Raw genomic sequence first — 26445 nt, 5'->3', positions numbered from 1 at the left:
ATGTAAAAAAAAAAAATGCCCACACACAAAAACCCCAGAAGAATGTGTCATTGACTGTAAGGGTTTTGTTGTGGAAGACAGCAAAGGAAAGAAGGTACAACTAAGTGTGCAAGGACCATCGAGTTACTACTATACATATTTTAGACAGAAAAAAAACCACCCAAGCATTTTGGAAAGTATCCGAAAACAATAATTTGATTCAGTATATAAAAAGCGAAAGCACCCCCCATTTTATTTTTTACATAAAACCCGAAAATAGCTAAAAATAAGCCCTGCAGAATGAAATGAATAAAAACCGGGAAACGATACCGGGAAAGACGATCATGGTTCTGTCATTGGGGTCAGGAGTGAAAGCAGACGAGCTTGTGTGCAGACTCCAAACCTTCAAATTACAACGCAGGTGTGCGTCCAGGTTAACTACGACAGGTGGGACTAACAGTGTCAGTGTCAGTGACCCTACTGAATTAAAGGCCATTTCTAATGGGAGCCCAGAACCAGAGTGCAGGTTCATTTGATTAGCAGTGACTGTGCCTCTGACAAGACGCTTTGGGACGTAGCTTTTTTCAGGTTTTTAAAGACAATGGCGTGACTCAAAGCTACACAGCTGGACTGCAGTGTTTATGTGTGTTTTGTAGGTTTATAGGATGGATGTGTGTGTATGAGTAGAGGTGAACGGCCAACGCTGCAATCCCAGGTCTGTTAAGGCACAGTGATTGTGGATCGAATCCACACAAACACATGCATTACATGTTCTGTACAATTCATGTTGCAGAATTGTTCTAGAGCAGCGTTCTTCAATTGGCGCCCGCGGGCCCAATCCGGCCTGCAAGAGCCTTCAGTTTAGCCCGTTGAGCGTCAGTTGCACTTCATTACAAAAGCTGAAATTGCACATAAGCAAGATTGAAAGGCTGTCGCTATCTACATTGCATTTGCGTCCCCTAACAAGTTAATAATCCTGTAAATTCCATCTATCCTGAATGTCTGTCAACATTTATCTGCTCTTGAACTGCCCTGATATCAAATCGTACGATGTTTTGTATTTGCTCTTGTTAGGACTGAATGTTTACATTGCACATACACTAAAATAATGTGTGTGTGCACAGCACGCTAGATGGATAAAAAGATTTCTTCTTGTTTTTCCTGTTCTTGTTCTTCAGATTATTTTGTATAGGTTGATTCACTCAAGTAGCACAATGTTATGTGGTTTTAAAACGTCATATATAATTTAGTGTGTGTAAAGAAAAACACAAAGTTTCGGTTTTGTCACTTGCACTTAACCCTGTTTTAAACATTTTGTTTTTCAAAGTCAACATAACACTATACAACACAGTTCATTTAATTACTGTATGAACATAGCCTAACTTTTAAACGTTTACAAAATTCGACAGTGTTGCCAAATTTGTCATTCAAACTTGTTTTGTTTTAATCAGTTTTGTCTGCTTGTTACTTTTTTAAGCCAACACATTTAAATGACCCTTGTTTGTTACATTTTAAAATATTGTTTTAAACGTTACAATGTAAATGTTGACTCAGTAGCTACCATTACATTTTAAAATGTTTCAACCTCAGTGATTTTCTTTGAGGCGCTATTAATTTTAGGCAACGTACAATAGAAACTTTAAAAAAAAATCCGGTATCTGTCAGGACCTGCATGTCCTCGAGCCTGGAGACAGAATGCTACACATTATAAGCCCTTTCTTGCATTTGTATGTATACTTTTCCAAGAAAATTCAAAATAGTTGACATTAATATTTCTAGAAATGCGTTAAACATCCTGCACCATGCATGTCTGCTGGCGATCAGAACCCATACCGCGTAATCATGTGCTGACGTTTGTGTGTGTGCTTTGCAGCTAGCGAGCATCAAGGCAAAGTTGAAGATCGTATTATAGACGTATACTTCGCTGGCATTCCTCACTAACACAGAATCAACAATTGACAGTTTTTTGTTTTTTGTTTTTTAATCCATCTGTTAGCTGAAACGCGGACCGCTTCTCTGTGCGGGGAATGTGTTGGTAGAACGAATGTGCGGTAATTTCAAAGGATCACACCGTGTAACAATTTTTTTTTTTTTTTTTTTTTTTGGTTCCTGGGTAGTAAGTGTTATTTCCTAATTGCCTATGCCTCAAAAGTATAGAACATGGCTATTATTCCCCACAAACTTTGCTTTTGTGACCAGGACAGTGATATTTTGAAATTGACCTATTTCCAATGAGAAAACGGGCGAATTTGTGTCTTTTCGTTCACATAAAGTCAGAAAAAAACAACATATGAATCCAAATTAACATGTATTTATACTAAAGTAATACAAAAATGACTACAAAAGATTTAGAAGTGAGTAGTTTTTCGATTATTTTTCGATTATTTTTCGATTATACTGTAAATCACTTTCACGAATCAGCCCCCAAATGTAGTCTCCCATCATGTTCTCGTTATACTGTCCTTGGTAGCGGCGTTCAAAGTCCAGTATATCCTGGTGGAAGCGCTCGCCTTGCTCCTCCGAGTACGCTCCCATGTTCTCCTTGAATTTATCAAGATGAGCATCAAGGATATGGACTTTGAGGGACATCCTACAGCCCATTGTGCCGTAGTTCTTCACCAGAGTCTCAACCAGCTCCACATAGTTTTCGGCCTTGTGATTGCCCAGGAAGCCCCGAACCACTGCGACAAAGCTGTTCCAAGCCGCTTTCTCCTTACTAGTGAGCTTCTTGGGGAATTCATTGCACTCCAGGATCTTCTTTATCTGTGGTCCGACGAATACACCGGCTTTGACCTCAGACAGCTTAGGGAAGAAGTCTTGAAGGTACTTGAAGGCTGCCGACTCCTTATCTAGAGCTCTTACAAATTGTTTCAAAAGGCCCAATTTGATGTGCAGAGGTGGCATCAGCACCTTCTGGGGGTCCCAGCCGTACCCATCATACTTCAAGGCGTCCAGCAAGGTCTTGATGCTGTTGTAATCCTCTTTGAGGTGCACCGAGTGAGCCAGGGGAAGAGACGGGTACTTGTTACCATTATGGAGCAGCACGGCTTTGAGGCTCCTGGATGAGCTGTCAATGAAGGACAGTATAACGAGAACATGATGGGAGACTACATTTGGGGGCTTATTCGTGAAAGTGATTTACAGTATAATCGTAAATCTCGAAAAACTACTCACTTCTAAATCTTTTGTAGTCATTTTTGTATTACTTTAGTATAAATACATGTTAATTTGGATTCATATGTTGTTTTTTTCTGACTTTATGTGAACGAAAAGACATAAATTCGCCCGTTTTCTCATTGGAAATAGGTAAATTTCAAAATATCACTCCTGGTCACAAAAGCAAAGTTTGTGGGGAATAATAGCCATTTTCTATACTTTTGAGGCATAAGCAATTAGGAAATAACACTTACTACCCAGGAACAAAAATTGTGTTACATAGTGTCATCAGCGTGGAACCCCACTGACAGACACATCTCTGACGTCACCGACAGCGTGAGATTTCAGGACAGGAGATTATCCGCTGAATGGAGACAGAACTACCTGCAGACGTACCACGGCAGCTGTTGTAGCTAGCTAGCAACTACGACTACTACGACTACTACGACTACTACTACTACGACTCCAGCTATATCAGTGATACATACAGAAATAAAAAAAAAGATAATTAAAAAATGGAACACCAGAAGGCAGCTGCAGAAATGAACAGAGTTTGCAATGGGAACATTGTAGCTGAACACAATTGCCATAGGGGGTTCAATGAAGAAGCCATGATACAGTCGAAGAAGGCGGCCGTGCAGAATAAACATGAGAAGTCCCGCAAGGAGAGCGAAGACGAGTCCAAACTACCAGCCCTGGAAGCGGCGTACAGCACCATCCTGAAGGGGCTCGGGGAGAACACAGACCGTCAGGGGCTGCTTCTGACTCCCCGGAGAGCGGCCAAAGCCATGCAGTTTCTAACTAAAGGCTACCACGAAACCGTCTACGGTAAGTTAATCGACATTGTTAAACCATGCAGGTATTTAATAAAACACGAACCCGTTTTTGGCATGAGCGCGTAGCACTGCTTTACCTTTCACTAAACTTGTGCGTACTGGCATGGTTGTGTATAATCCTGTTTACCCACATAGGCTGCCACCCTGACAAGGTCGGGTCAAGAGGGTACGATTATATGGATAAGCAGCGAAGACAGTGCATAGTATTGTTACTACACGCGCTATTAATAAAATGCAATTCAAATAGATTATTATAGTGGCAACATGCCACGCAGTTGGCTGCAGCTCAACACAGGTTACTGTAATAAAACCCTGCCGTAGATTACAGTATATTACAGTAACCTGTGTGGAGTTGCAGCCTACCTTCTTAACGTGTCTAGACTTGCACACCCCTTTGAAGTAATATCAATATTTAGTTCTGTGAACATTTTTTTTTTTGGGGGGGGAGGGGGGGGATCTAAGGGAGAGCGGTCTTGATAATTTTTTTGTTTGCATTAATAAACAGAAACGACTTGATCCCTAAGAAGAGATTGCGGTAAAGCGATACAAAATGTTAGATATGAAGGCTAATCGCGACTGAATTAAAGCAGCGAAACGCTCAATTTCATACAGAAACAATACTGCTGTTCCCGTCTCGGTACATTTCCAATAAATGAAGCTGCACGTAGAAAAACGTCTTTTTAGTCATTCAAACTAAGCAAACCCCCCATGCTGCTTGTTTTATATACTGATAAAAATGTAGGCCTATCTATCAAATGTGAGTAGCCTACATAATAGTATTGAAATCATGTTTACAAACCATGAATATTAAATTAAGAGCTGACGAGTATGTTTTCCAGTTAAATGAATCAGTAACTACCAGCTTCGCCCTTTTCCACATGCCCCACTATATCATATGGTTTTACGCATACAGCTCAACCTTCAGCAAATGTACAAAAGCTAGGACAGCAACAAAGTCGGCTTTCTAATAAACTGAAATAATGCATCTCTAAACAAAACTGCGTTGCCCATACAAGGTATAGAACCCCTGGTTAGAGGAGATAGGTTGATGTTGGGGGTGTAGTCTTTATTAGGAATCACCCCTAAAGAAAAATAGACTACATTTGGCCCTGAATTGCATAACCACTTCAAAATGTATTACTGTCCACACTGGTAGCGCACACATACTGTATAAAAAACTAAACAAAAACACAATAAGCCTGTATGAATCACAAGTCTCTTTGCTTATCTATTTTAAGAAGCCTAGCTCTAAATCTGTCCTAAGTATGAAGGAGTGCAGATTTTAAAAGGGTGTGATTCACTTCTAGTCCTGATGTAGTTGCCATGCCGATTACAAGGCCATGACAACAGCAGACTCCCTGTTTCACATCTGCCATTTACTTGCATGTTGTAATGCTTGTTGCAGTTTTTGGAAATCAAGAGGTTGTGTAGCCCAAATGTTGTCGCTAGGAACCGGGGACAAGGAGATTAGTGTTCAGATCCTAGTTTAGTCTTTTTTCTTCTTTTTTTCTTGGGAGTGGGGGGACAAGAAGTTTTGCATTAGTTAATAATTGGAAACAGTGTTTGGGTTGTTTTTTGTTGCAGAGATCCTTAATGATGCCATCTTCGATGAAGATCACGATGAGATGGTGATTGTGAAGGACATTGATATGTTCTCCTTGTGCGAGCATCACCTGGTGCCGTTCTTCGGCAAGGTACTGCATGAATTTCCTTTGTATCGTGCCTTGAGCTCCAGTCCTCTGCCTCTCCACCAGGGCAACCCTTGCATTACAACTGGAGGTCCAAGTTTAACTGTGCTTGTAAACTTCCCTGCTTCTGTTGTACATCCACCTCTGCAGGTCTGAGTGGTTTCCAATCCATTGTGTGGTCTTGCAATAAAGATTAGTACTAATCAGAACCAAAGCAAATGTTTTACCCCATCATGACAATATTATGTTAACATTACAGACCAACAAAGGCTGTCTGATCTCCTAATGTGATCTCTTGTTAAATCTGCAGGTTCACATAGGATATCTCCCTAACAAAAGGGTTGTTGGACTGAGCAAGCTGGCAAGGTAAGGTGTAAACAGTGTGTAACCTATTCAGGTTCAATGCAGAACCATTCTCCGTTAATGTTGTGTAGTGTCTCTTGTATAATAGATTTCATGTCAAGGTGTATGGGCCAGAGGATTACACAGTTCTGGCAGCTCACTAGTTGATTTCACATAAGCATTTTTGAGAAAAAATGTAATTCATAACAATGACTTTCAGGGGATTCATTCGTTTTCCTGTATCATGTTAAATTTGTAGCAGAAACAGCAAATGTTCTTTCTGTGGTAAACTAGACTGGGCTGCTTTTTAAACTTTGATCGCCTCAAATAAACAGCACGGCTGGGGCTTGAACAGTTGACTTGATTCATGAGAATTGAAGCCTGCAGTTGTCGTTATTCACGAGTGGCTGCGTTCTTCTGTTATCATAGACTGTGAGTTTAGCAGCTGAGCAATCGGGTCACCGCTTGTTTCTTTACTGATGCACACAAGACACAGCCCGGGACAATAAGGATTGTCACTTCCAATTCACAGTAACAAAACCTCTCTAGCCAGCCCTTTCAACTGGTTTTGATAGCGGCGACGGCATTCCCTTCAGCCCTGAGTGTGTTTGTCATACAAATGAGAGTAAATGGTGTTTATGATATCTGTATTTAGTTGCGTCGCCCCCTGGAAGGGTGCCTAGAATGTTGCTGAGAGTGCAGCAGTAGACATCATTTAGAATAACATGTGATCCCCATGCGAACACAGGCATGCATTTAGCTTCTCCTTGACTCCATAAGGATGAAAGTGGCTTTTTAATTCCCAGAGTTCCATTCCCATGTGAACCTTTTGCATGTCGTACCACTGCAACAGAAACACTGGAGCGGATCCCTGCAGCCAGGTTCCTGTAACTATTACTGTACATGCTGCTTCATTGTACCCTATTCATTTGTATGTTATATATTATAGAGAAAATTAATTCATTTTAATACTGTAATTGTGGCGTGCACTAAATCATTTAAATAGTATTAATCACATACTAGAAATCGACCCATCGCTGTCAAACTTCCACTACAACTTGTGTATAGAGGTCATCCTATGAACACGTGACCTAATTCTAAAATTAAGGAAACAAATGGTTTTTTAATGTTTATTGTATTTTATGAGTACAATCTTCATTTTTGTCATGTATAATAAGCTAATATGTCAGATGTAGGATGTCTCTTATTATAACATAAATCATTTTGCAGTTTGAGCAGTCTGAAGTCGCCCAAACTTTACAAGGTAACTGTTATAACAATGAGACACCTGACACATAGCGTTGTAACTTATTACCTCATTGTGTGCTCACAATGTAACGTCCCGCTTGAAGCTTCTCTTACCCACCTTAAAATGAGGATTCTTTTAAATCAGTTACATGTCTGGTACTAGCTTAGTACATAGATTGAGTCTCAGGTGTGCTGTAATGTTCTGCCTAGCTGAAAGAATGCTACCAATGCAGGCCCAGTACGATGTAGCAGCACCGAGACAGATATGGAACAGGGCAAAGAACATTGTTCTTGCTCAATAGATTCTCTAAAAGAAATAAATGATTTGCACGGACGGTGCTTTTCAAAGTTCACTAGTGCATCATACACTCAGGGACCTCAGTCTGCAAGGATATTGAGTTGCTCTGTCCAGTATTAACACCAGTGATGTTTATTAAAAGTGTCTTCTCTTTCCTTTCTTTTATCTTCTAGGATTGTTGAAATCTTCAGCCGCAGACTTCAAGGTAGAGATGTTAAAATATTGATGTGCTGGTAGTGATTAGAAACTAAATAAGACATATACATATAATGGAATGGAATAGAAACCCCTGCATTACCAGTGTGTAATATCGACGTTAACTGGGCTCTCAGACCCAAGATCAATAAAAATTCTGTGTTGTGTTCATTGCAGTTCAAGAACGACTGACGAAGCAGATAGCGTTAGCGATCACAGAGGCTCTGAATCCAGCAGGAGTAGCGGTAGTTATTGAGGCTGTGTAAGTATTTTTGCTAACACTTTTTCTAGGTAATTAAGTAGTTTAATAACATGCTACTAATATGCTAACACATTTGTTTTACTGTTCACCTGTAAATTATTTTCTAGTCAAGTGCAGCCCCACTTCGATTAAAGTTAGTCAGTTCTGAGTTGATCAGTAAAAATGTTTTCAGTTTGTTTCAAGCCATTTGAAAGAGAATAGTGCTTTTTAAAAGTGTATAAATATGTTGACCGATCATTTAGAAACAATTAATAATTTAACATTTTAGTTGTTGACTGGTAATAAAAAAAACATGACCAATTAAAAATATAAAAAAAGATGGACGGTATATTCCTAAACTTTATTACTATTAGTTTGATATATTTTAACAGTCAAACAAAAATACATTTTAGAACTGCATTTCACATGTACAGCTATGGCCAAAAGATTTACTTCATAAAGTTGAATGACACCTGCTGAATACGTTACGTTAACATATTGAATTACATAGCGCTTTGTAGTTTTCCATATACGTAGCAAAACACTGACAAAAATTGAAAAATGTGACATTTTGAAATCTAACATGAAATACTGTGCTACTGTTATGGCTACAGTAGACTTTTTTTGATCATTTTGTAGTTTCTTTGATTACATAAATAAAAGATCTAAATTCTGTTCATATAGTTTAATTTTTAATTATGTCCTAAATTCTAGGTGATGAAAACTTTTGGTCAAAGCTGTAGAAGACACATTTTATAGCTGCTTTTGTGGGTTCCAGAATTTAGAAGAATACATGTCTAAATGCCCTTGATTAAGTGTTGGCAGTGTAATTCTATAGCAGCAGGAAGGGGCCCTGAAGGAGTTGGTGGGGGCAGATCCCACACTGTAAGAAGGGTGACTCACACTCACATTTCTATCCCTTGTGCCTCAGTCACATGTGCATGGTGATGAGGGGCGTGCAGAAGATGAACAGCCAGACCATCACCAGCACCATGCTGGGGGTGTTCAGAGAGGACACCAAGACCCGGGAAGAGTTCCTCTCGCTGGTGAGGAGCTGAGCCACCCCTACCCTACCTCAAACCGGGACCCCCGGAGCACTCAGGAAACAGGAGCTCTTTCTGCACAGGCGTCGCAGGGAGACCCCTCTTCCCCTCTCTCGCCATCTCTTTTTACAATGATGTTTTTAATATAGTAACTGGGTAATGCTTTTAACCTCTCTAAGGTCATGTTTCTACTGCATGAGTGGCAGAAAATATCAGTAACTATTTTTTTATTAAAATAAAAACAAAACCTAAACATAGCAATAACATTGTGAAATCATATTGAAAACACTGTATAAATGTTTACAGTTACACGGCTTCATTCCAAAAGCCACAAGAACTCATTTTAAGAAGCCTTATTCAACATTCCAGTTCCAATCAGATTACATTTACTGTTTAGCAAAACTCTTTAATAGTGTTACTACTTATTGGTGCCGGTGTGTTTCTGCTTTCTCACACAAAGGGTGTTCTTTTAGTGGAGTGTATTTCTGGAAAAACTGTGCAGTCACTTGTACAGAAACAGATTGGTTTTCTCAATGACCTGTGCCTTGAAAATGTGTGTGCAATATTGATAACATTGGAGCATATGAATGTAATTTTGTACATATACATATTTAAGCAAATATCAGGAGCACCATTTTAGCATAACCCACAAAGCTGCTACTTTGTGATGTTACCTCACACCAGAATGGAGCTGTTTCAACATGTTCTAACATGTTTAAATCAAATGTGAAGAAAAGATTCTCAATCGGTTCAGTTTTTTTTTTTTTAATTGGTTTAGCTGTAGTAATCATTGTTGTAGATCAATTTGTAAAGACAGTGTCATCATTGCCTACGTCGTTACGTTACATTTAAAAAAAATTAATAAATCAATTCCAGAATCCTGTTTTCTGAAGAAACACGGCCTGTTTTTATGAAGGTTGTAATTTGTCAATACATGTAACCCAGATTTTAAAAGCAGGTTTTACCCTGAGTGTTCAGTAGTCGCTGTAAGGATATTTCCAGCACTGTAAAGACTCACACTCAGTGAATTGTACCTGTTATCAAAGACCAGTATTGTCTGTCTGAGTATTCATGTGGCCTTGCAGACTCTTGGTGGTATTGAGGTACACCTTTCACTTTGTAACATTGCGTTTGGTCGGCTCTCTGAATGTCTGATCTGTTTGAAATGCTTGATGTAACTCTTTTAACAGTAAACACTGCTTTTTATACAGTATAACCCTTGTCATGTTTAAAGCAACTGTTTTAAAATACTATATTATGCTGTCTTTCCCTAATAAATATTCAATTTTGTGCCATAACGTTGTACTGTGGTCTGATCAACTGTGCTGAATGAAGTCCGTACTTCTGTATATGAAGTCTAATGTGGTGTTTTTCTACCCAGAACCAATTGATGTATTGAAATTGTTTGAAGGTTTTTCTCATACTGTTGTAACGGTAATTACCCTGGTCAATGAAGCAATCAATTTCACAGCATGTACGAGAGCTAACCAACATGTGTCGGTCTAAAAGGGTTTGTATAGGGGACACAAAATAAAAGGAAGGGGACCTTTTTGAGTGCCAGGCCCTGGTGCTACTGCTAATCTCGCAGGTACTCTGGGGAAATCAATATGAACAGTACCTATTGTATTGCCCAAATCTATTGGTTCATGCGATAATTATAGACTGCTGAGGAACTTTCAGCCAATCACAGTGTGAGCTTTGGCAGTATGACACATCATAAACAAACCACTACTACATGAAGTGATCAGGTACCAGGAAGCAGCTTCCATTTGCCATCTATAGCACTGCCGATGTGCTAAAATGATGTGAGATAATGCATCTTAAAACCTTGGTGGGCGCTCCTTGAACAATCTTATTAGTTTAGTGCCTACATCAGACTGCATTGAATGAAGCTGGACATGTTCAGTTCTCTGATTACAGATTTTCAAAACAAATTATTTTACACAAGGTCACTACAGAAGATGGCACCACAACAAACAACGTGTTTCATATTTTCACTGGTACTTTAACCCAGGTCATTCCACTCCAGGTTTGACAGGTTTAACTGGTATAATAATGATAATGATAATGATAATGAACTGGGTGCAGGTTTAATTGGTTCACTTAAACAATTTAGAACAGGTTTAGAACAAAGATCAGGAGTGGAAGGGCCAACTTAGGCCACCCCTGCATTAAGCAAACACATTGATCCTAATTCTCTCTGTGGACGCACTGGGTTATTACTGTGTGATTCACTCCACAGCAGAGCGGTGCCGTGCTGTCCTTAGCTGTACTGGTCATGACTCCAGGCCCACCCTGGGTAACATTACCAGGATCAGCTCCTGTGTCATCCACTAAAGCTGTGTTACCGAAGAGCGAAAACACACAATGTTATCACACAGAAAGCAAGGGGGGATGTTGCATTGTAGCCAGCACGGAAACAGCTAAGTAGCAATCACAATATAGTGCCAGTAATATAGGACATGTTAAAATGTTCAGATATTCCTTGTTCTCTCTTGCTTTCAATGCTCTTTAAGCCTGATATCTGTTAGCTGTTGTCTAAATTGCTATTTCAGGTTTTTCACTCCATCTTATTCATATGATTCTGTATGACACACGCATCCACAATGTTTAGAATTCACATCCTAGCCCTGTATTTAATGTAAAATGACTATAGTTAATGTATTTGCATTGTTTTTTTTGTTTTTTTTTAGTGTTTGTATTTAATGTGTATTTCACTGTATTTAATGCATTGTTCCTCACTATCTTGTAAAGCACTTTGTGATGGTGGTCCACTATGAAAGGCGCAATATAAAATAAAGATTGATTGATTGATTGATTAGGCATGCAAGCAACAGTCATGCTGTATTTCCATATATTTTTGAACCCTGTAAATATTTACAAACATTGTATATAGAGAACACAAGCACCATTAGAAAGCTAACATTCAAGACACTGGGTTTAATTTTCTTAAAGTCAGTCGCATGCTACTTCATCTCGGATTCTGATTTCACCTTGGCTTGGCAGAAGGCTGCTGTCACTATGCTGTCAATGATCCTTGGGACGTTTGTTTATCTGCACTGTACTGTGTGGTGTCACAGGACAATAGGATCTAATTTGAACTAATCACCTTTCTGTTGTGTACGTTCTGTTTTTTTGAGATTCTAATAATAAATGCTGGTAACTTTTAACAGTCCATTGTTATGTTGTGTCATAGTTGATTGGTACAATACTGTTGAATTCCTTTAGGTCTATATTGGCCCTGCTGTTGAACACAATGCTTCCAGCAATGCCTAAACACTACAGTATCATGTAGTATCAAGTGACTTTGATGGTGCCCAAGCACAGCGTCCCCAATAAAAGGGACTCAGATGCAGCTTCTTGAAAGTGTCTGGCTTGAAGAAACAGAACCAAAAATTGTTTGAAAGATGCCAAAGCAAATTTTAAAATGGTTTTCTGCAGCACTTAAAAAATATTTCTCATCAAACAGGGCAGTAATCGTCATGTGCACCACATTACTAGAGATAACACAATAAAAGTGCCAATTTGCACGCAAATGTTACCATGTGTTCCTTTGCATCACACTAAGCTTCCACCCCACTTGACTGTGACTTCCCATGCCTTCACTGTACTTTATTACCCTTAACTATTCTTTACAGTAAATAAGCTCAATGTATTTTTTAAGAAATAAATAGACATATCTCCCTAGTGTACTCAGTACGTCAGTCTGCAGCAAATCATTGCCAGGGAAACCCCCATGTGAATTTGGCCTACATACACTCTGCTGTTTTCTACTGCTTTATCTTGCAGATTAGCGCTGACTTTTCTTAATCTGCCTGGTGTCCAGTCAGTGTTTCCAGTATTCATCTTGGGATGGCATTAGATGCTGCAGTTCGACTTCACACTGCTTACAATTCTTTTAGTATTACATTCTACCAGTGAGTGAGAGAATACCAACAATCTGTTCTTCACACACTACCTCTCCAGTCTGTAAACCTATATTTGCTGGCAACAAAATTCCTTTGTTCGGTAAGGCAGACCCTGGTGGGACAGACAGAGTTGAAAGGTGCCTACATCATGTGATTGGCTTAGAATTAAAAAGTACTCAAGAGTTGGCATCTAGGATTCTACAGGCTCAGATAATGTCAGTGTATATAAATGCAAGAATAAGCTCAGCATTGGAATATCTGAGAGATCTGTAAATTTACAGTGTTTCATTAGTACTGCAAATACCTATGTAATGACAGTAATAAATATTAGGCATGATTTACTAGAAGTATTTTGTGGCTCTACATTGCATTTAAAGAAAATGCTTTATAATGAAACCTCTTCTCTATACATTCAGATACCACACTCTTTGACATGACTCCTCACATGATTCACACACACACTGCCCAGTATATGATGCTTTAATTACATTGTTTCTCAAGGATTTTCACGTACCCGATCTTCTGTACAGGTGTAATTGATAAGAGATCTAACAGTAAAGATCAAGTTCAGAGTTTACCAAAAACCTTTATATTCAGGTTTAAGTTTTGTTTTTGGGGCAAATCTGGTATTTAAAAGTCAATGACGGCATGATTTATCAAGCTACATTGACTTGTCTACACACACACATACACACATTTTAACTAACATGAAAAACATTGCAGTTATGTGTGAATTATCACAGGGGTACAACATGCCACCTAGTGGCCTTAAAAGACATATCACAAGTTTTTTTGTTTTTTTATATGAAACATTGTTCATCGCTTGGGAAAACACATTATAAAACGTGTCCTTAAAACTTGCCTTTGGTACTCGGTAACACTTCTAATAAATCAATTGAAAAACAACCCTATACATTTCGGGTTTCCATGGTCTCAATTTATTTTACTCGAGAAGACCCTTTTTTCACCTGGTCATGCAAATGAAGGGGAAAGGAGGCTGATATGCAAATTAGCCATGCGTAAAGTGTGGTTTCCATGCACAGAGAACAGATACAAGAGAAAATCTCACCTAGAAATCCAGTTGTCATGTGACATCTTGTTTGAGTGAAACTCTAAAGCAGCGTTACACTCATGTAATAAAGCTGTCTTCTCGAGTAAAATAAACAGAGCCAATGGAAACCCGAAATGATAGGGTCATTTATCATTTGGCTTGAGCACAATGTCTCGAGAAAAATTACAACACACGTGGAAACACCCCCATTGTAACGTATATGCAAAACAGTGTCCCCAATGAGGACTGTAGGAGTGTAGATTGAAACTGGCAGAGGCAAGCACTACAGTACAGCATCTGTCCTGTCTTATACAAACGTTTCTAACGTTATACTTCCAAATATTTTGGCGTATTTTAGATGTATGAACTTCCTTCTGCCATCTAGCCAGGAGCCCTGGTAAACAGAACACGTGTGTCTTTCACTATAAAATTTGAAAAAAATAAAATATAAAAATCAAAAAGAACATTTTATTATGCAGCATATATATATATATACAGTCTATAATTGAGCTTGTCTTCATCCTCTAGAAAAGCAGAGACTGAGGTTCAGAAACTCATATCGCATCCCTCTCCGTTCTGGGGGATTTGTTACACTGATGTTTGCTTGTAGTTTTTAGTTTCCAAAACTTTTTTGCCACACATAGCACATATGCCTAGAAAAGAAAAGAAAAAACAAAGAATTAAACAAAGGTATGGGTACTCTCGAGTCAGGCACCTGAAACGTTTCCTTCATTCACTCAGCTCAACGCTGTTATTGCTCACCTTTTTTGTAAGCGCAGCCTTGACAGTAGTGGGAACCAGCTTGGTGCACTGAACTTTTACAGATTCTACACGTCGCAAATCTGGCTTTTCCATACGGGTCAAACCTACACAAAACATAGAAATAAGATGTGCATTGCAAAGGGGTGAAAAACAGTTCTCACACCGAAGCACTGCAAAGTGCCAGCTTGTAATACTGTCATTTTGTTAGAATTTTGAATAAGTAGTGCAGAAATGTTTTTAAACATGTGATTCACTTTAAAGAAGCAGCCAGTTCTCCCAAAATGGAAGGCACAGGATTAATGAACTTTCCTAAGGCAGAGCCACTGTACAGACTGATTTGATTGCATATTTGAATGGTTCAGATACTATCAAATGCAAATTACTCACCTCGCTTTCTTTGATGTCAGCATCTTGTTTTCATTTAGCTTGCGGCCTCCGCTTTCTGTGACAGACACAGTGAAAAGAAAGTGATTGGTTTATGAAGTCTAGCCATAACATTTCCATTGACAAGCAAGTTTAACTCATGAACTGCCATTGTCCTCATTTGAGGACAGGCTACTTTGTAATTTTGTGGAGCATTTTTAACTGGCATCGATCTACCTGTTATTTTAACTTGCTCTTTAACTATATTGTTATGATAGCTTACTCTAATTTTGTTAACGCAAAAGTTACATCTGAATTTAATGTATCAAATTACATAAGTACAGCTTGTGCTCAGATTTTTTTTCAAAGAACTGCATTTGGTACTTAATTGGTTAATGCTAAACTAGGTATGAAATCTTTAAGTACAACCAATGGCATGTTCCTAGACCAGATTCACCTGTTGTGTTTCTGGCTCCATCTTTCCACGTATCCGGAGTGATGACTCTGCCCAGTTTCTTTTCACCTGAAATACCATGCAATATTATTATTCGTACATTAATCTTTTTACAGACATAATTAACGGGCCTTCCATCTTGACAACAATTATATTATGTATACCTTACTGTCATAGCCTAAACGTGCGTTGCAACACGTAATTTATATTCAACAAAAACACAAATCTTGACGTTTCTCCAAAGTCAACGGTATGGCAAGTGATATCTGCTATTTAAATTGAGGGTGTCTCTCGAAGGTACAGTCGGAGTCATACAATTAGTCCAGAATCTACTTCTATGACACACATTGTGATAAACTACTTGTGTATCGTCTGTATCATGAATAAAAATCACCACGATGCACAACATTGCCCACACTTCTTTTAAGATTGCACCTACTTGATGTTTACAGAGCACACTACTCAAGCGTGCGATTTAAACTGTCATGTAGGACTTAAGAAAACCCGTGTAGTGATTGTTTAACCGGAGCATGTGAAATATGCGCATTATACATACATACATATATATATACATATATATATATATATATATACATACATATATATATATATATATATATATACATATATACATATATATATATATATATACATATATATATATAGTTATCTGGAAGTTGAGTTTATTTGTTTTTATATTGTGTTCGGGTTAGACTAGGACACTTCTGGTACAGTATCAGAAGCAACACGAATTAGTACTCATATAACAAGCTATCCACATTAGTGAAATCAATTTCATTTATTTTGACTATCCCGAATCAAACATGTACGTATTTGCGTACGCAGTACAAACGCACCCATTACGTATACATCAGTTCAAAATTGACACTTACATTTGTCGCAGACCATCTTGCTTCGATTAAAAGTTTGACGAAAATAAAATTAAACGACAAAAAAGCAAATGAAGGGCCTTTAAATAATAATAATAAAAAGTTCAAACTACAATGTTTTTCTCTGATCTAACTTCCTGTGACTCACAAAACAACAACTTCCGTTTTAAACAGCATCGCGCAAGTTTCCAATGGCACGTTTGAGAAGCTGCGCTTCTACGTTCGCCATCCTGACTCCACGTGTGCCTTGATTTTACACACGGCGATTACGCGAGGAAGCCGAAATGGCGGCAGTTTCATAACCTTCCTCGATTGTCAGGGGACGTGCCTTCCCGACTGCTGATTGGCTCGTTGCAGCAGTTTTCCAATCTGGTTGGTCGTAGTTGACTTCAATCAACACGACCACCTAACAATTGACCTTTCAAATAAGTTGTGGAACAGGTACGGAGGAAGCTTGCTGATGAAGTGCACCGAATGAGTAAAGGAGGGATCTGTGTATACAGTAGCAACATTTAAACAGTAAAAAATAAATAAATACATAAATTACTAAAGAAAAATATCTGTGTATATCTGTGCAGTACCCCTAACAGCCAACAACTGCTCCCGTACGACATCTCTGCAACTGAGGTAGGCTAGTTGGAATTGTTTGATTTCTGTAGGCTTCTGTTTTATAACACAGTCTAAAATATTGCCTTTCTAGTACAATGGAAAGCAGCGGTTTAGTTAAACATATAATAAGGTTAAATATTTAGTAGGGGGTGCACCTATATAGCCGATAACAATCTACCTTTATACACGTTATTCACGCCAGACTCAAAACGAGGCTTGGGGTGCAGCTGCTAGCTTCCGGTCGCTGATGTCTCCAACTGCAGTGGAGAGATGTTCTGGCGTTGCACTGCTGCGTTCCGTTTTCTGGTTCTGATTTAAGAAATAACCCAATGCACGTTGCCCTTTTAGATATTAAAACTCCGAATTCTGTACATGCATTGTATTATTATATAACTATAAATTTGAGAAAAAGGAAAACTGCTGTGTACCAAAATGATCAATAAGAAAAAAGAAAAGGAAATTTCAGGTACTTAAAAAGGTAGAATAATTGATTACAAATCAATTAACAAACAAGTGTACTAAAAGAGTCTTTATTAAGCACAACTGAACACAATTATAAAAACGTTTAGTAACACGAGTTAACAAAAAATATGCTTGAGTTACACAATACTTGGTCAGAAAGGAGATCCTTAACATTACATTAACTCCAAATAAACTGTACAGAAATAACAGGAAGAGGGACGTTTCACAGCCTTTTGAAAATCTAAATATAACCTTGACTTTAGAACATTAGTCGGGGCATTGAGCTTGTGCTCCGTCTTTCGGGTGAGATGTAATTGTAAGTGACTCTGCAGCTGATGCATAGTTCACACATCCTAGTCTCTGTAAGTCGCCTTGGATAAAGACGTCTGCTAAATAAACACATAATGTGTTGTGTAACGTTTCCGTGTTTACACACACTCTGCAGGGACGGGCTGCCCCTTCTTAACTGATTTAAATACCGCCACGTACGTTGCTAATCAGTACACTGAAAAAGCTCTTGCAGATGAAACATTTTTCTACTTGACCTCTTCTAAGTTTTCCCTTTAGAATTCGGTGTTTTGAAGTTATGGATAATCTTTTCATAGTTACAGATTCAATAACACTCCGGGGAAGTCATGCATATCAAGTGCAGTATTTTATTGATTTATGTCGATCTTTTTTATTTATAATTCTAGTGTACCACTAGTACTATTTAAGCCAGTTCCCAAGTTTTACCTTGAGCCTACTTGTACACACTTCTTAACTCCACACAGTGACTACATTTAAATACTGCAATGGATTTGTTTTTCAGTGTAATTTTTGGATTATTTCAGTCCCTGTTTTTTCTAGATTTTAAAGAAGTGTAAATTATCAATACCACAGATTACTGGAATTGTCCCAACATAGTGTCCTTTAAAGATTCTTCTGACAGTTCCTAAATGCATGTTATAGCCTCACTTTATTCCCCCCACTAATACCAGGGGGCGCTGTTAGGTTGGTCAGAGGAATTGATTCATTATTTCCCAGCAGGTAAAAGAAAAGGTCACCATGAAGGACATCGCGATAAAGGGCATGGTCTTGGCCCACTGCATCATCGCTGTGTCCATCGTCATGGCAACGATTGTCCCTGCTGTGCTGCTGGATGACTACTCTGTGTACGGCACTCACATGGTGTGGCTGTATATCTGCACTGTGGGCGTGGCTGCTGTCAACATAGCTATCTACACACTGCTGGGGGTCAGCCCTCCAGCCAAGAAGAATACACTGAGTTACAAGGTGAGAACCTGGGACTGCACCTGCTTCCACTCATAACTGACCCAACTGCACAGCTTTATATTGAAATCTTTATTCAAGATAGTACAATAAACAGCTCCATTGTTAACAGTGCCAGCATGAGGCAGTTTAAAAGCATAACCTGTCCACTTTGACACAGTAAGCAATAGTCAGTTCCTGCAAAGTGATCCAATGGTGGAGATTGGACTTGCATTAGGTTTTTTGAAGAAGTAATTGGGGTTCATGAGAAACTGATACATTCAATGTTTTACCTTTACTCCAAACTGTTTTTATATCCATAGATTAACGTTTCGGCTAGCAGTGTTTCTCGGTGTCTTCTAGTCGGAATGCTTGTCAAATCATTTCTCCAGGTTTCCTGTAATAATTTATATCAATAGTACTGTTAATGCCATAGATGATTTGTGCATCCAATCAAACCTTATGTACATGATGCATTTCACGTTGAAAAGTTTCTATAAGAATATACTCATTTTCTTTGTCATATTGTAATGTATATCTTAGGAAAGAGGGATGGTTGTTACAGACCCCACTAATCTTGAATTACCTGTCTAAGGTAAAATATGTCAGGCCAAGAGTTGTGCTTGTGAGGGTCTGTGACTCCAGTTGTTCTGGATGGAATACACTGTGTGTAGCATGTGTTGTAACATTTTGTGGCTTCAGATTTAGAACTACTTTTCCAATTTTAGATATTTGTTTTATACTATATGTTTATTTTTCTCATTTGTTTCAGGTGACTAAAGTCTCCAAATCATGTCTGTATTTTATGTTTTCCTGCCTGCTTTTCCATGGGATTGTTGTCTTGTATGGAGCCCCGTTGCTTGAGTAAGTACGACTCGGGTCTGGGAGCCTTTTGTTAAACAAAGAGCTCATCTGCTCTGGATTGTTCTGCTTTTTGTTGCCCCTTTAGTGTAGAATAAATAGTTTTTACAAAACGCTGAAAGAGGTCTGTCTGGATTCATGTTGAAAGGTATAAGAAATTAAAGAGCATTTTTTTTTATATTGCCCTTACTGTTTTATGATGTTGTCATTCTTCGTGGTTCTGGGTTCTGTTGCTCCGAAATTGGAGAGCAAGTGGGACTAGCAGTGCTAAATTATTTAAGTCACATGGTGTGAGTGGAATGGTCAAGGCTGTTCAGTCCCGGCACTCGGAGTAATGGCAGATTTAGAGAAGAATGCTAATTGCTCAGTATGGGAACAACATAAACCAAGAACCCCTCTGATTGATTTCAACACCATAAAATGCAAGAGGAATGTGAAATAATATAAAGAGAAAGAAATGGCATATGTAAGAAATGTAGAGCATATAAATGATCTCTTTTAAACGGGTCATAAATGAAATATTACAGACATCCAGCATCCCTTTAAATGCGCTTGTTCTTGGGGTAATTGCTTGCAGAAGGATCCCTCGTGCGGACATGTGCCTTGTTTTTTCAGGTCGGCTTCGGAGACGTTTTCCTTTGCTGTCTTGCTGTCCACCTTCACAACTCTGCGCTGCCTCTGTATACTGGGTCCCAATGTTCAGGCCTGGATTCGGGTGTTCAGCAGAAATGGGTATGTTCTTCTTGTACAGCTTTCAACAGGAGTGTTCAACCAAGAAGCTCCTGTACAACACAGACTGAAAACACTCCCATGCAGCCCGGTAAAACCCCTACTGTCCAAAACATAGGGAACAAATATGTTGCTTTCAAAATGGTCACTAGGTGTCATGCTTGCGCACTGCCTGCATTTCTAATTGGTATTTCCTGAATATTACTGAGTTAAATGTAAATCGGCAGGAAAAAGCTAAAGTACAAAACATTTTGGAAATGTGACAATGAGGACAACCTCATGGACGATTCAGAGCACCCCATAAGAGATAAGAAGAGAATAAACACCAGTAAAGTGTCACTTTTACTTTGTTTTAAATATTATGTTGTGTTTGATTTATGAATGGCACTGGAATACAAGAGGATTACAGCAGGGCTTTACTTTTAAGATCACTTCCCTTTATTCCTGAGGCTGCGGTGGGTAAAAAAACAACTGCATTTGTAAAGCATAGTTTCTTTTCTAAGAATCGCACGCCACCAGATATATATATATATATATATATACATACATACATACATACACTACCGGTCAAAAGTTTTAGAACACCCCCATTTTTCCAGTTTTTATTGAAATTTAAGCAGTTCAAGTCCAGTGAATAACCTGAAATGGTACAAAGGTAAGCAGTAAACTGCCAGAGGTTAAAAAAAAAAGTTTAGGTTACCAAAAACTTAAAAATAATGTACATTTCAGAGTTATACAAAAAAGGCCTTTTTCAGGGAACAAGTAATGGGTTAACAACTTACAGCTGTTCTGCAGCAATGGAAGTAAATTAAGCCTTGAAAGTTGATGCTAACAATTCCTACAGGTGTCCCAACTTTTGTTGATTACTTACAGAACAGACTGTGTTACTACACCCTCTTAAGCATTATTTGGACAGTATTGTACTGCAGGAAGTAGTATATTGCTCTCATAACGGCGAGAAAAAGGCAATTAACAAAGGAAGACAGACAGACCATTATAACCCTTAAAAGTGTAGGTCTTTCCTTTAGAGAAATTGCAAAGAAAGCCAAGGTGTCAGTGAGTACGGTTTCCTACACCATCAAAAGGCACTTGTAAACTGGAGGAAACTGACAGGAAGAGGTCTGGCAGACCCAAAGCCACAACAGAATCAGAAGACAAGTTTCTGAGAGTCAACAGCTAGCGTGATAGGCGGCTCACCGGACAACAGCTTCAAGCACAGCTTAACACTGGTGGAAGTAAGCAAGTCTCAGTTTCAACTGTGAAGAGAAGACTTCGAGCTGCAGGTTTGACAGGTCGAGTGGCAGTAAGAAAGCCATTGCTAAGATGGCAAAATAAGAAAAAGAGGCTTGCCTGGGCCATGAAGCACCGCCAGTGGACTACTGAAGACTGGAAGAAGGTCTTATGGACCGATGAATCAAAATTTGAAATCTTCGGTTCATCACGCAGGGTTTTTGTACGCCGTCGAGTAGGCAAAAGGATGGTTCCTCGGTGTGTGACACCAACTGTCAAACATGGAGGAGGAAGCGTGATGGTCTGGGGCTCTTTTGCTGGATCCAGAGTCGGCGACTTGCACCGAGTGAGTGGCACCCTGAACCAAAACTGCTACCACAGCATTTTGCAGCGCCATGCAATTCCCTCTGGTATACACCTAGTTGGTCAGGGGTTCATCCTACAGCAAGATAATGACCCAAAACATACCTCCAGGCTATGTCAGAACTACCTTAGAAGAAAACAACAAGACAGTAGGCTTCAAATCATGGCATGGCCAGCACAGTCTCCAGACTTAAACCCCATCGAGCTGGTTTGGGATGAACTGGACAGAAGGGTGAAAGCAAAGCAACCTACAAGTGCAACACATTTGTGGGAACTTCTGCAACAGTGTTGGGAAGAACTTTCCGAACAATATTTGATTTCCATTGTAGAAAGAATGCCACGAGTGTGTTCGGCTGTTATATCTGCAAAAGGTGGCTACTTTGATGAGTCAAAAATTTAGATTAAATTTTGTTAAACAAAACGATTCCATGATTTCTTTTTTATCTCCAATTGTTTATTTGTTCTATGCTTTAATTTCAGAGTACATTGAGACATTAAATTGCATAAATTTCAATAAAAACTGGAAAAATGGAGGTGTTCTAAAACTTTTGACCAGTAGTGTGTATATATAATTAGCATGGATTGGGGGCAAAACACTTCAGTTTTATTAAACAGGAGCCAAATAAAACAATGAAAAGAAATGAGCTGTGAATGTTTCCCTTAGTCCTTCCTCAGCAGCACTGCGTGTCAGAGTAGAGCAAGCTGCTTTCTAACAGTGCATGTTAACAGCTCATAATTTATATTGTTTAGTAGTTGGAATTCCTTTAGAAGTCTTTCAGTAAATTGAGCTGATCTACACTTTGTTTATGTATCTGTACAAGTGAAACTCTCTTTGCTTAAACACAAAAATCATTACATTTGTTTTGAGTGCTTTTATTTTCATTACAAAAGGTTCAGTAAGTGTTCTTGTTCCAACATACATTTGAGTCATTGTGATATATTTATTTATGTTGAGCAATTTGAACTAGATTTTATATATATATATATATATCAGTGGGGAAAAGAAAACCCATGACGGAGTTGTTCTCATTTCCAACTATTGAAGGGACCCACCCACAATTATAGCAGCACTGTGTTATTTCAATATGCGTCCCCAAAGTCTTAGATACAGCTCCAGCTGATTCGGAATGTTTACAGAATTGACACATATCAAATAAACTAGCTAATGAGATTCAGAAACAATGTATTTCCTTTCGGAATGAGGTCTTTGAGGATGATCCGACCTAAAAAAAAACACATATTGCATTTTTTCAAGTGAATCTCAAGATTAAACTCTAAACACTCCAATGAAACATTTGAAAAGGGTTTAGAAATACCAAATCTTATTTAACAAATTAAAACAGCCTTAATAGAACATTTAAAAAATAATTATTAAGGCAATGCTTTATCAAACATAGAAAACAAAAAAATGGCCCAAAAGTTAAGATGGAAATTATGAATACTCCTTTAACCCTGTGTTCATTATGAATAAACGGCATTGCTTTGTGATTGCAGGGCAATGTCGATCTGGGATACCAGTCTGCAGATCACCACAGCCAGCAGTGTCATTGGAGCCTGGCTGGGAGCATTTCCTATCCCCCTGGACTGGGAGCGACCCTGGCAGGTAAGACACACACACACAGATGAAATCAAGGAACTGAACAGGAGTGCAGTTACAATGTAATTGTAGTTGTAGTTTATTTGGATTTGATCACTACTGTTGTATTTTCAACCACTTTTGGTGACTCCATTTGTTTTTGGGGGAAAAAAAAGTTATATAGTAGGTTTCTGAATTTGTACCTGTGATTATTTCTTGGGTTATTTAGAATAAACAAAGTAAGCATGTTGTTTACCTTTAACAAAACAGCTACATACCTAAATACCACTGCTGTTTCAGAAATCAATCTGGAGAGTTTTGTGTTGGTATACAAAAAGGCCAAGGAGGCCCCTTTTTAATTGATTTTAAATAATAATAATCTCAACTGCTGTTTAAATCGCCAATTTGTCCTTCAGGGATTAACCTAAAAAAAGTGCCTTTTAAGTTGAAGTCCAGTAGTGCGTCCACTGATCGGACTTGGCAGCAGTTGGGCAGTGTTCAGGGGCACATACCAAGCCTGGCACTGAGTGTACTGCTGTGCCAGCCAGCTCTGTAGGGGCAGGACAGGGGTTTGAAGAGACAATCTGCTGCCAAGCTGCACATGTGAAATGATCAGATTTACCAGCTGGCTCTTCTCTCCCACAACTTGAAAATCACTTCATAGCATAACCACAGGGATGATCTTGCTGGATGTTGTTTGCTTTAAAGTCTTCAGGTAGATATTGGGTGAAAAAAACTAACAAATAAAACAAACAAAAAACCAAGACTCAGGAACTGTCGGTGACCAAATCTTCCTCGTGGCCACATAGCAATCAGTCAATGAGCACAGACGCTGTGGAAGAAAATTGCTGCCTTACAGCACACAGTATATCAAAGAAATCCGCTCCCTCCCATTACACTGTCGGGGATTACGGTCTGATTGTTTTCACTCTTTGTTCAAGTAGCTGTTTATGAGATCTTTTGTCTATTCGGAGTCAGTATATTGGAAGACATTGGTTTCAAACTAAGTTAGTAACGTGGAGGGTAGTCTGAGCAACAGAGGTTTGTGGTATGCTGGTACATTAATATTGTATCCAATTACATTTTAACACAACTTCAAGAGAGAAGAAAAAACACTGAAGCACACACTCTGAGTTACAAAGAATAGACCAATACAGACCAAATTATTGCTTTCCTTTGTTCCAAAACTTGATATACAGCAGTGATTGTTATGTGGTTGTACTAATGCATAAATGCCTGTGCCCCCCCTTCCCTGTTTAGGGACACCTAATAACAGGACTTGTGTTTCAAATCTGTCATTGGTCTCTACTCAGCCATTCAAACTGAATTAGATCACGTCTGACCTCTAGGTAATCTCCCCTCCCCCCTGTTTAGGGACACCTAATAACAGGATGTGTGTTTCGAATCTGTGATTGTCACTGGCCTCTACTCAGCCATTCAAACTGCATTAGATCACATCTGACCTTGCAGATCACGTCTAAATTGTAGTGTATGACAGTTGCAAAGTTGATGCCGTTGTTGTAGAACATATGGATATGAATCAATGTTCATACAGTTATTTGTTGTAGAACATGGATATGAATCAATGTTCATACAGTTATTTGTGTTTTGAGTGTTGCTCTGTTTGTCTAAACCAGCCAAACATGTAAAAGAAGCAATAGCTTCAATGTGTGCCATAGGGGAATGAGAGAGACGCTGTTGGCTCCTATTGCTAATTTCAGCTTTTGGAAAATAATGATTTTCTTTTTTTTTATGAACTGTGCCAAGCTCTCTGTAGATGGAACAGAAAGCCACTTGCTGTGCAGTACTGTCATTTTGGGGTTTAAAAACAATACCCTAAATTGACTAAATTAATAGAGCCCCTTGATTAGCACACGACTCATTCCTGTCTTTGAACTGAAGACACAATAAAACAAGGGTACGGTCGGTGCTGACTGCTCCCCTCCTCTGTTGCCTTGCACTTTAGAGTGCTTAATGAGCAATAAAACGCAGCGTCTGAACACAAGGGTCAAAAGAAAAGCCTCAGCGAGAAGCCAGTGTGCAGTCTTGGCGTGACGTTATCTTATTTCCTCATTTTTCCTCCCAAGAGAAATGAAAACAGACACCTGGTTGTAGCGAGGGACATGTTGCAACGCTACTTCATGATGGCTTTCTCGTTCTACTTTAATACTGTTCCAATGAAGGCATGTAGGAGGCCAAAAGGGAATAGCATAGCTTTAAAGCAGCAGTGTTCACTTCATCACTAACTTATAGCACTGCAAACAGAGCTGTCGTTTTATAGCTGTAGTGTGCGGAGGAAAATGAGGTCTGAGTTTCTGCTGCTGAATGATCTGCCTTCAGGTCTGACAACTCATCTCAGGGGAGCAAACCAGAACCTAGGGTTAAATGGGTAGCCCTCGGGGCAACATAATTTAAGTGGACTGACGGGATCATTACAATATTATTATCATCTATTTTTATGTAGCGCCTTTCATAGTGGACCACCATCACAAAGCTCTTTACAGAGACAGGCTGTGAACTGTGCATTATATGCAGAGTCACTAACAATAGGACATTGATTTAACATCTCATCCACAGGCTAGAGCACAAGGAGGTTAAGTGACTTGGTCAGGGTCACACATTGAGTCAATCAGTGGTAGAGGTGGGATTTGAACCAGTGACCTTCTGGTTACAAGCTGTGGACTTTAACCACTGGACCACACTGCCTCCTATGGGTCAAGATTGTGTCTAATAAGCATAATATTAGGCATTTACAGTATAGGAGATCTATGCCTACAATGTTAAATAGCATCTTAACAGGGCAAATATCAGGGCTATAGACGAAAGCCTTATGCGTCTTTATTCGGATCACTGGGGCTTCAAAGTCCACTCCGCAACCTGGGAAAAATGCAAGTCTATGTCTAGTGCGTT

The 26445-nt window shown here is 39.0% G+C and overlaps 3 protein-coding genes across 4 annotated transcripts in view; 2 read left to right on the top strand and 1 right to left on the bottom strand.

Annotated features, from left to right (window-relative positions):
* Positions 1–3504: 3504 nt before the first annotated feature.
* LOC117410406 (GTP cyclohydrolase 1-like) lies at positions 3505–10340 on the top strand. The gene is made up of 6 exons (XM_034016919.3): positions 3505–3963; positions 5556–5665; positions 5970–6025; positions 7721–7752; positions 7920–8004; positions 8915–10340. The coding sequence occupies exons 1-6, from the start codon at positions 3651–3653 to the stop codon at positions 9039–9041; spliced, it is 723 nt and encodes a 240-aa protein (XP_033872810.1). The 5' UTR covers positions 3505–3650; the 3' UTR covers positions 9042–10340.
* Positions 10341–13398: 3058 nt separating this feature from the next.
* On the bottom strand, positions 13399–16737 carry LOC117410843 (cysteine-rich PDZ-binding protein). The gene is made up of 5 exons (XM_034017730.3): positions 16458–16737; positions 15568–15633; positions 15135–15189; positions 14748–14851; positions 13399–14638 (listed from the first exon to the last, which is right to left on the bottom strand). Exons 1-5 carry the CDS (start codon positions 16471–16473, stop codon positions 14574–14576), a joined length of 306 nt encoding a protein of 101 aa, XP_033873621.2. The 5' UTR covers positions 16474–16737; the 3' UTR covers positions 13399–14573.
* Positions 16738–16872: 135 nt separating this feature from the next.
* Positions 16873–26445, top strand: part of LOC117411054 (phosphatidylinositol-glycan biosynthesis class F protein-like) — an 11026-nt gene continuing 1453 nt past the window's right edge. Inside the window, exons 1-5 of one of the 2 annotated variants that reach the window (XM_034018099.3) lie at positions 16873–17081; positions 18555–18800; positions 19549–19640; positions 20253–20369; positions 23454–23562. In XM_034018099.3, coding sequence (XP_033873990.3) covers positions 18573–18800; positions 19549–19640; positions 20253–20369; positions 23454–23562 — 546 coding nt within the window. In that variant the 5' untranslated portion in view covers positions 16873–17081; positions 18555–18572. Of the gene's footprint in view, positions 17082–18551; positions 18801–19548; positions 19641–20252; positions 20370–23453; positions 23563–26445 lie in introns of both variants that reach the window. The other variant, XM_034018100.3, reaches the window with a different exon arrangement.

Source organism: Acipenser ruthenus, chromosome 6 (genome assembly GCF_902713425.1).
Source record: "Acipenser ruthenus chromosome 6, fAciRut3.2 maternal haplotype, whole genome shotgun sequence".
Taxonomy (NCBI): domain Eukaryota; kingdom Metazoa; phylum Chordata; class Actinopteri; order Acipenseriformes; family Acipenseridae; genus Acipenser; species Acipenser ruthenus.
The sequence above is the reverse complement of the archived record's forward strand: the minus strand, read 5'-3'. Positions and strand labels throughout refer to the sequence as shown.

Coding starts and splice junctions, on each gene's coding strand:
- LOC117410406 (XM_034016919.3), top strand. CDS start 3,651: ATGGAACACCAGAAGGCAGCTGCAGAAATGAACAGAGTTTGCAATGGG. Junction 7,753..7,919: donor CTTCAGCCGCAGACTTCAAG/GTAGAGATGTTA, acceptor TGTTCATTGCAG/TTCAAGAACGACTGACGAAG. Junction 8,005..8,914: donor GCGGTAGTTATTGAGGCTGT/GTAAGTATTTTT, acceptor CTTGTGCCTCAG/TCACATGTGCATGGTGATGA.
- LOC117410843 (XM_034017730.3), bottom strand. Junction 15,190..15,567: donor TGGAGCCAGAAACACAACAG/GTGAATCTGGTC, acceptor TGTCTGTCACAG/AAAGCGGAGGCCGCAAGCTA. Junction 14,639..14,747: donor AGGCTGCGCTTACAAAAAAG/GTGAGCAATAAC, acceptor TTTCTTTTCTAG/GCATATGTGCTATGTGTGGC.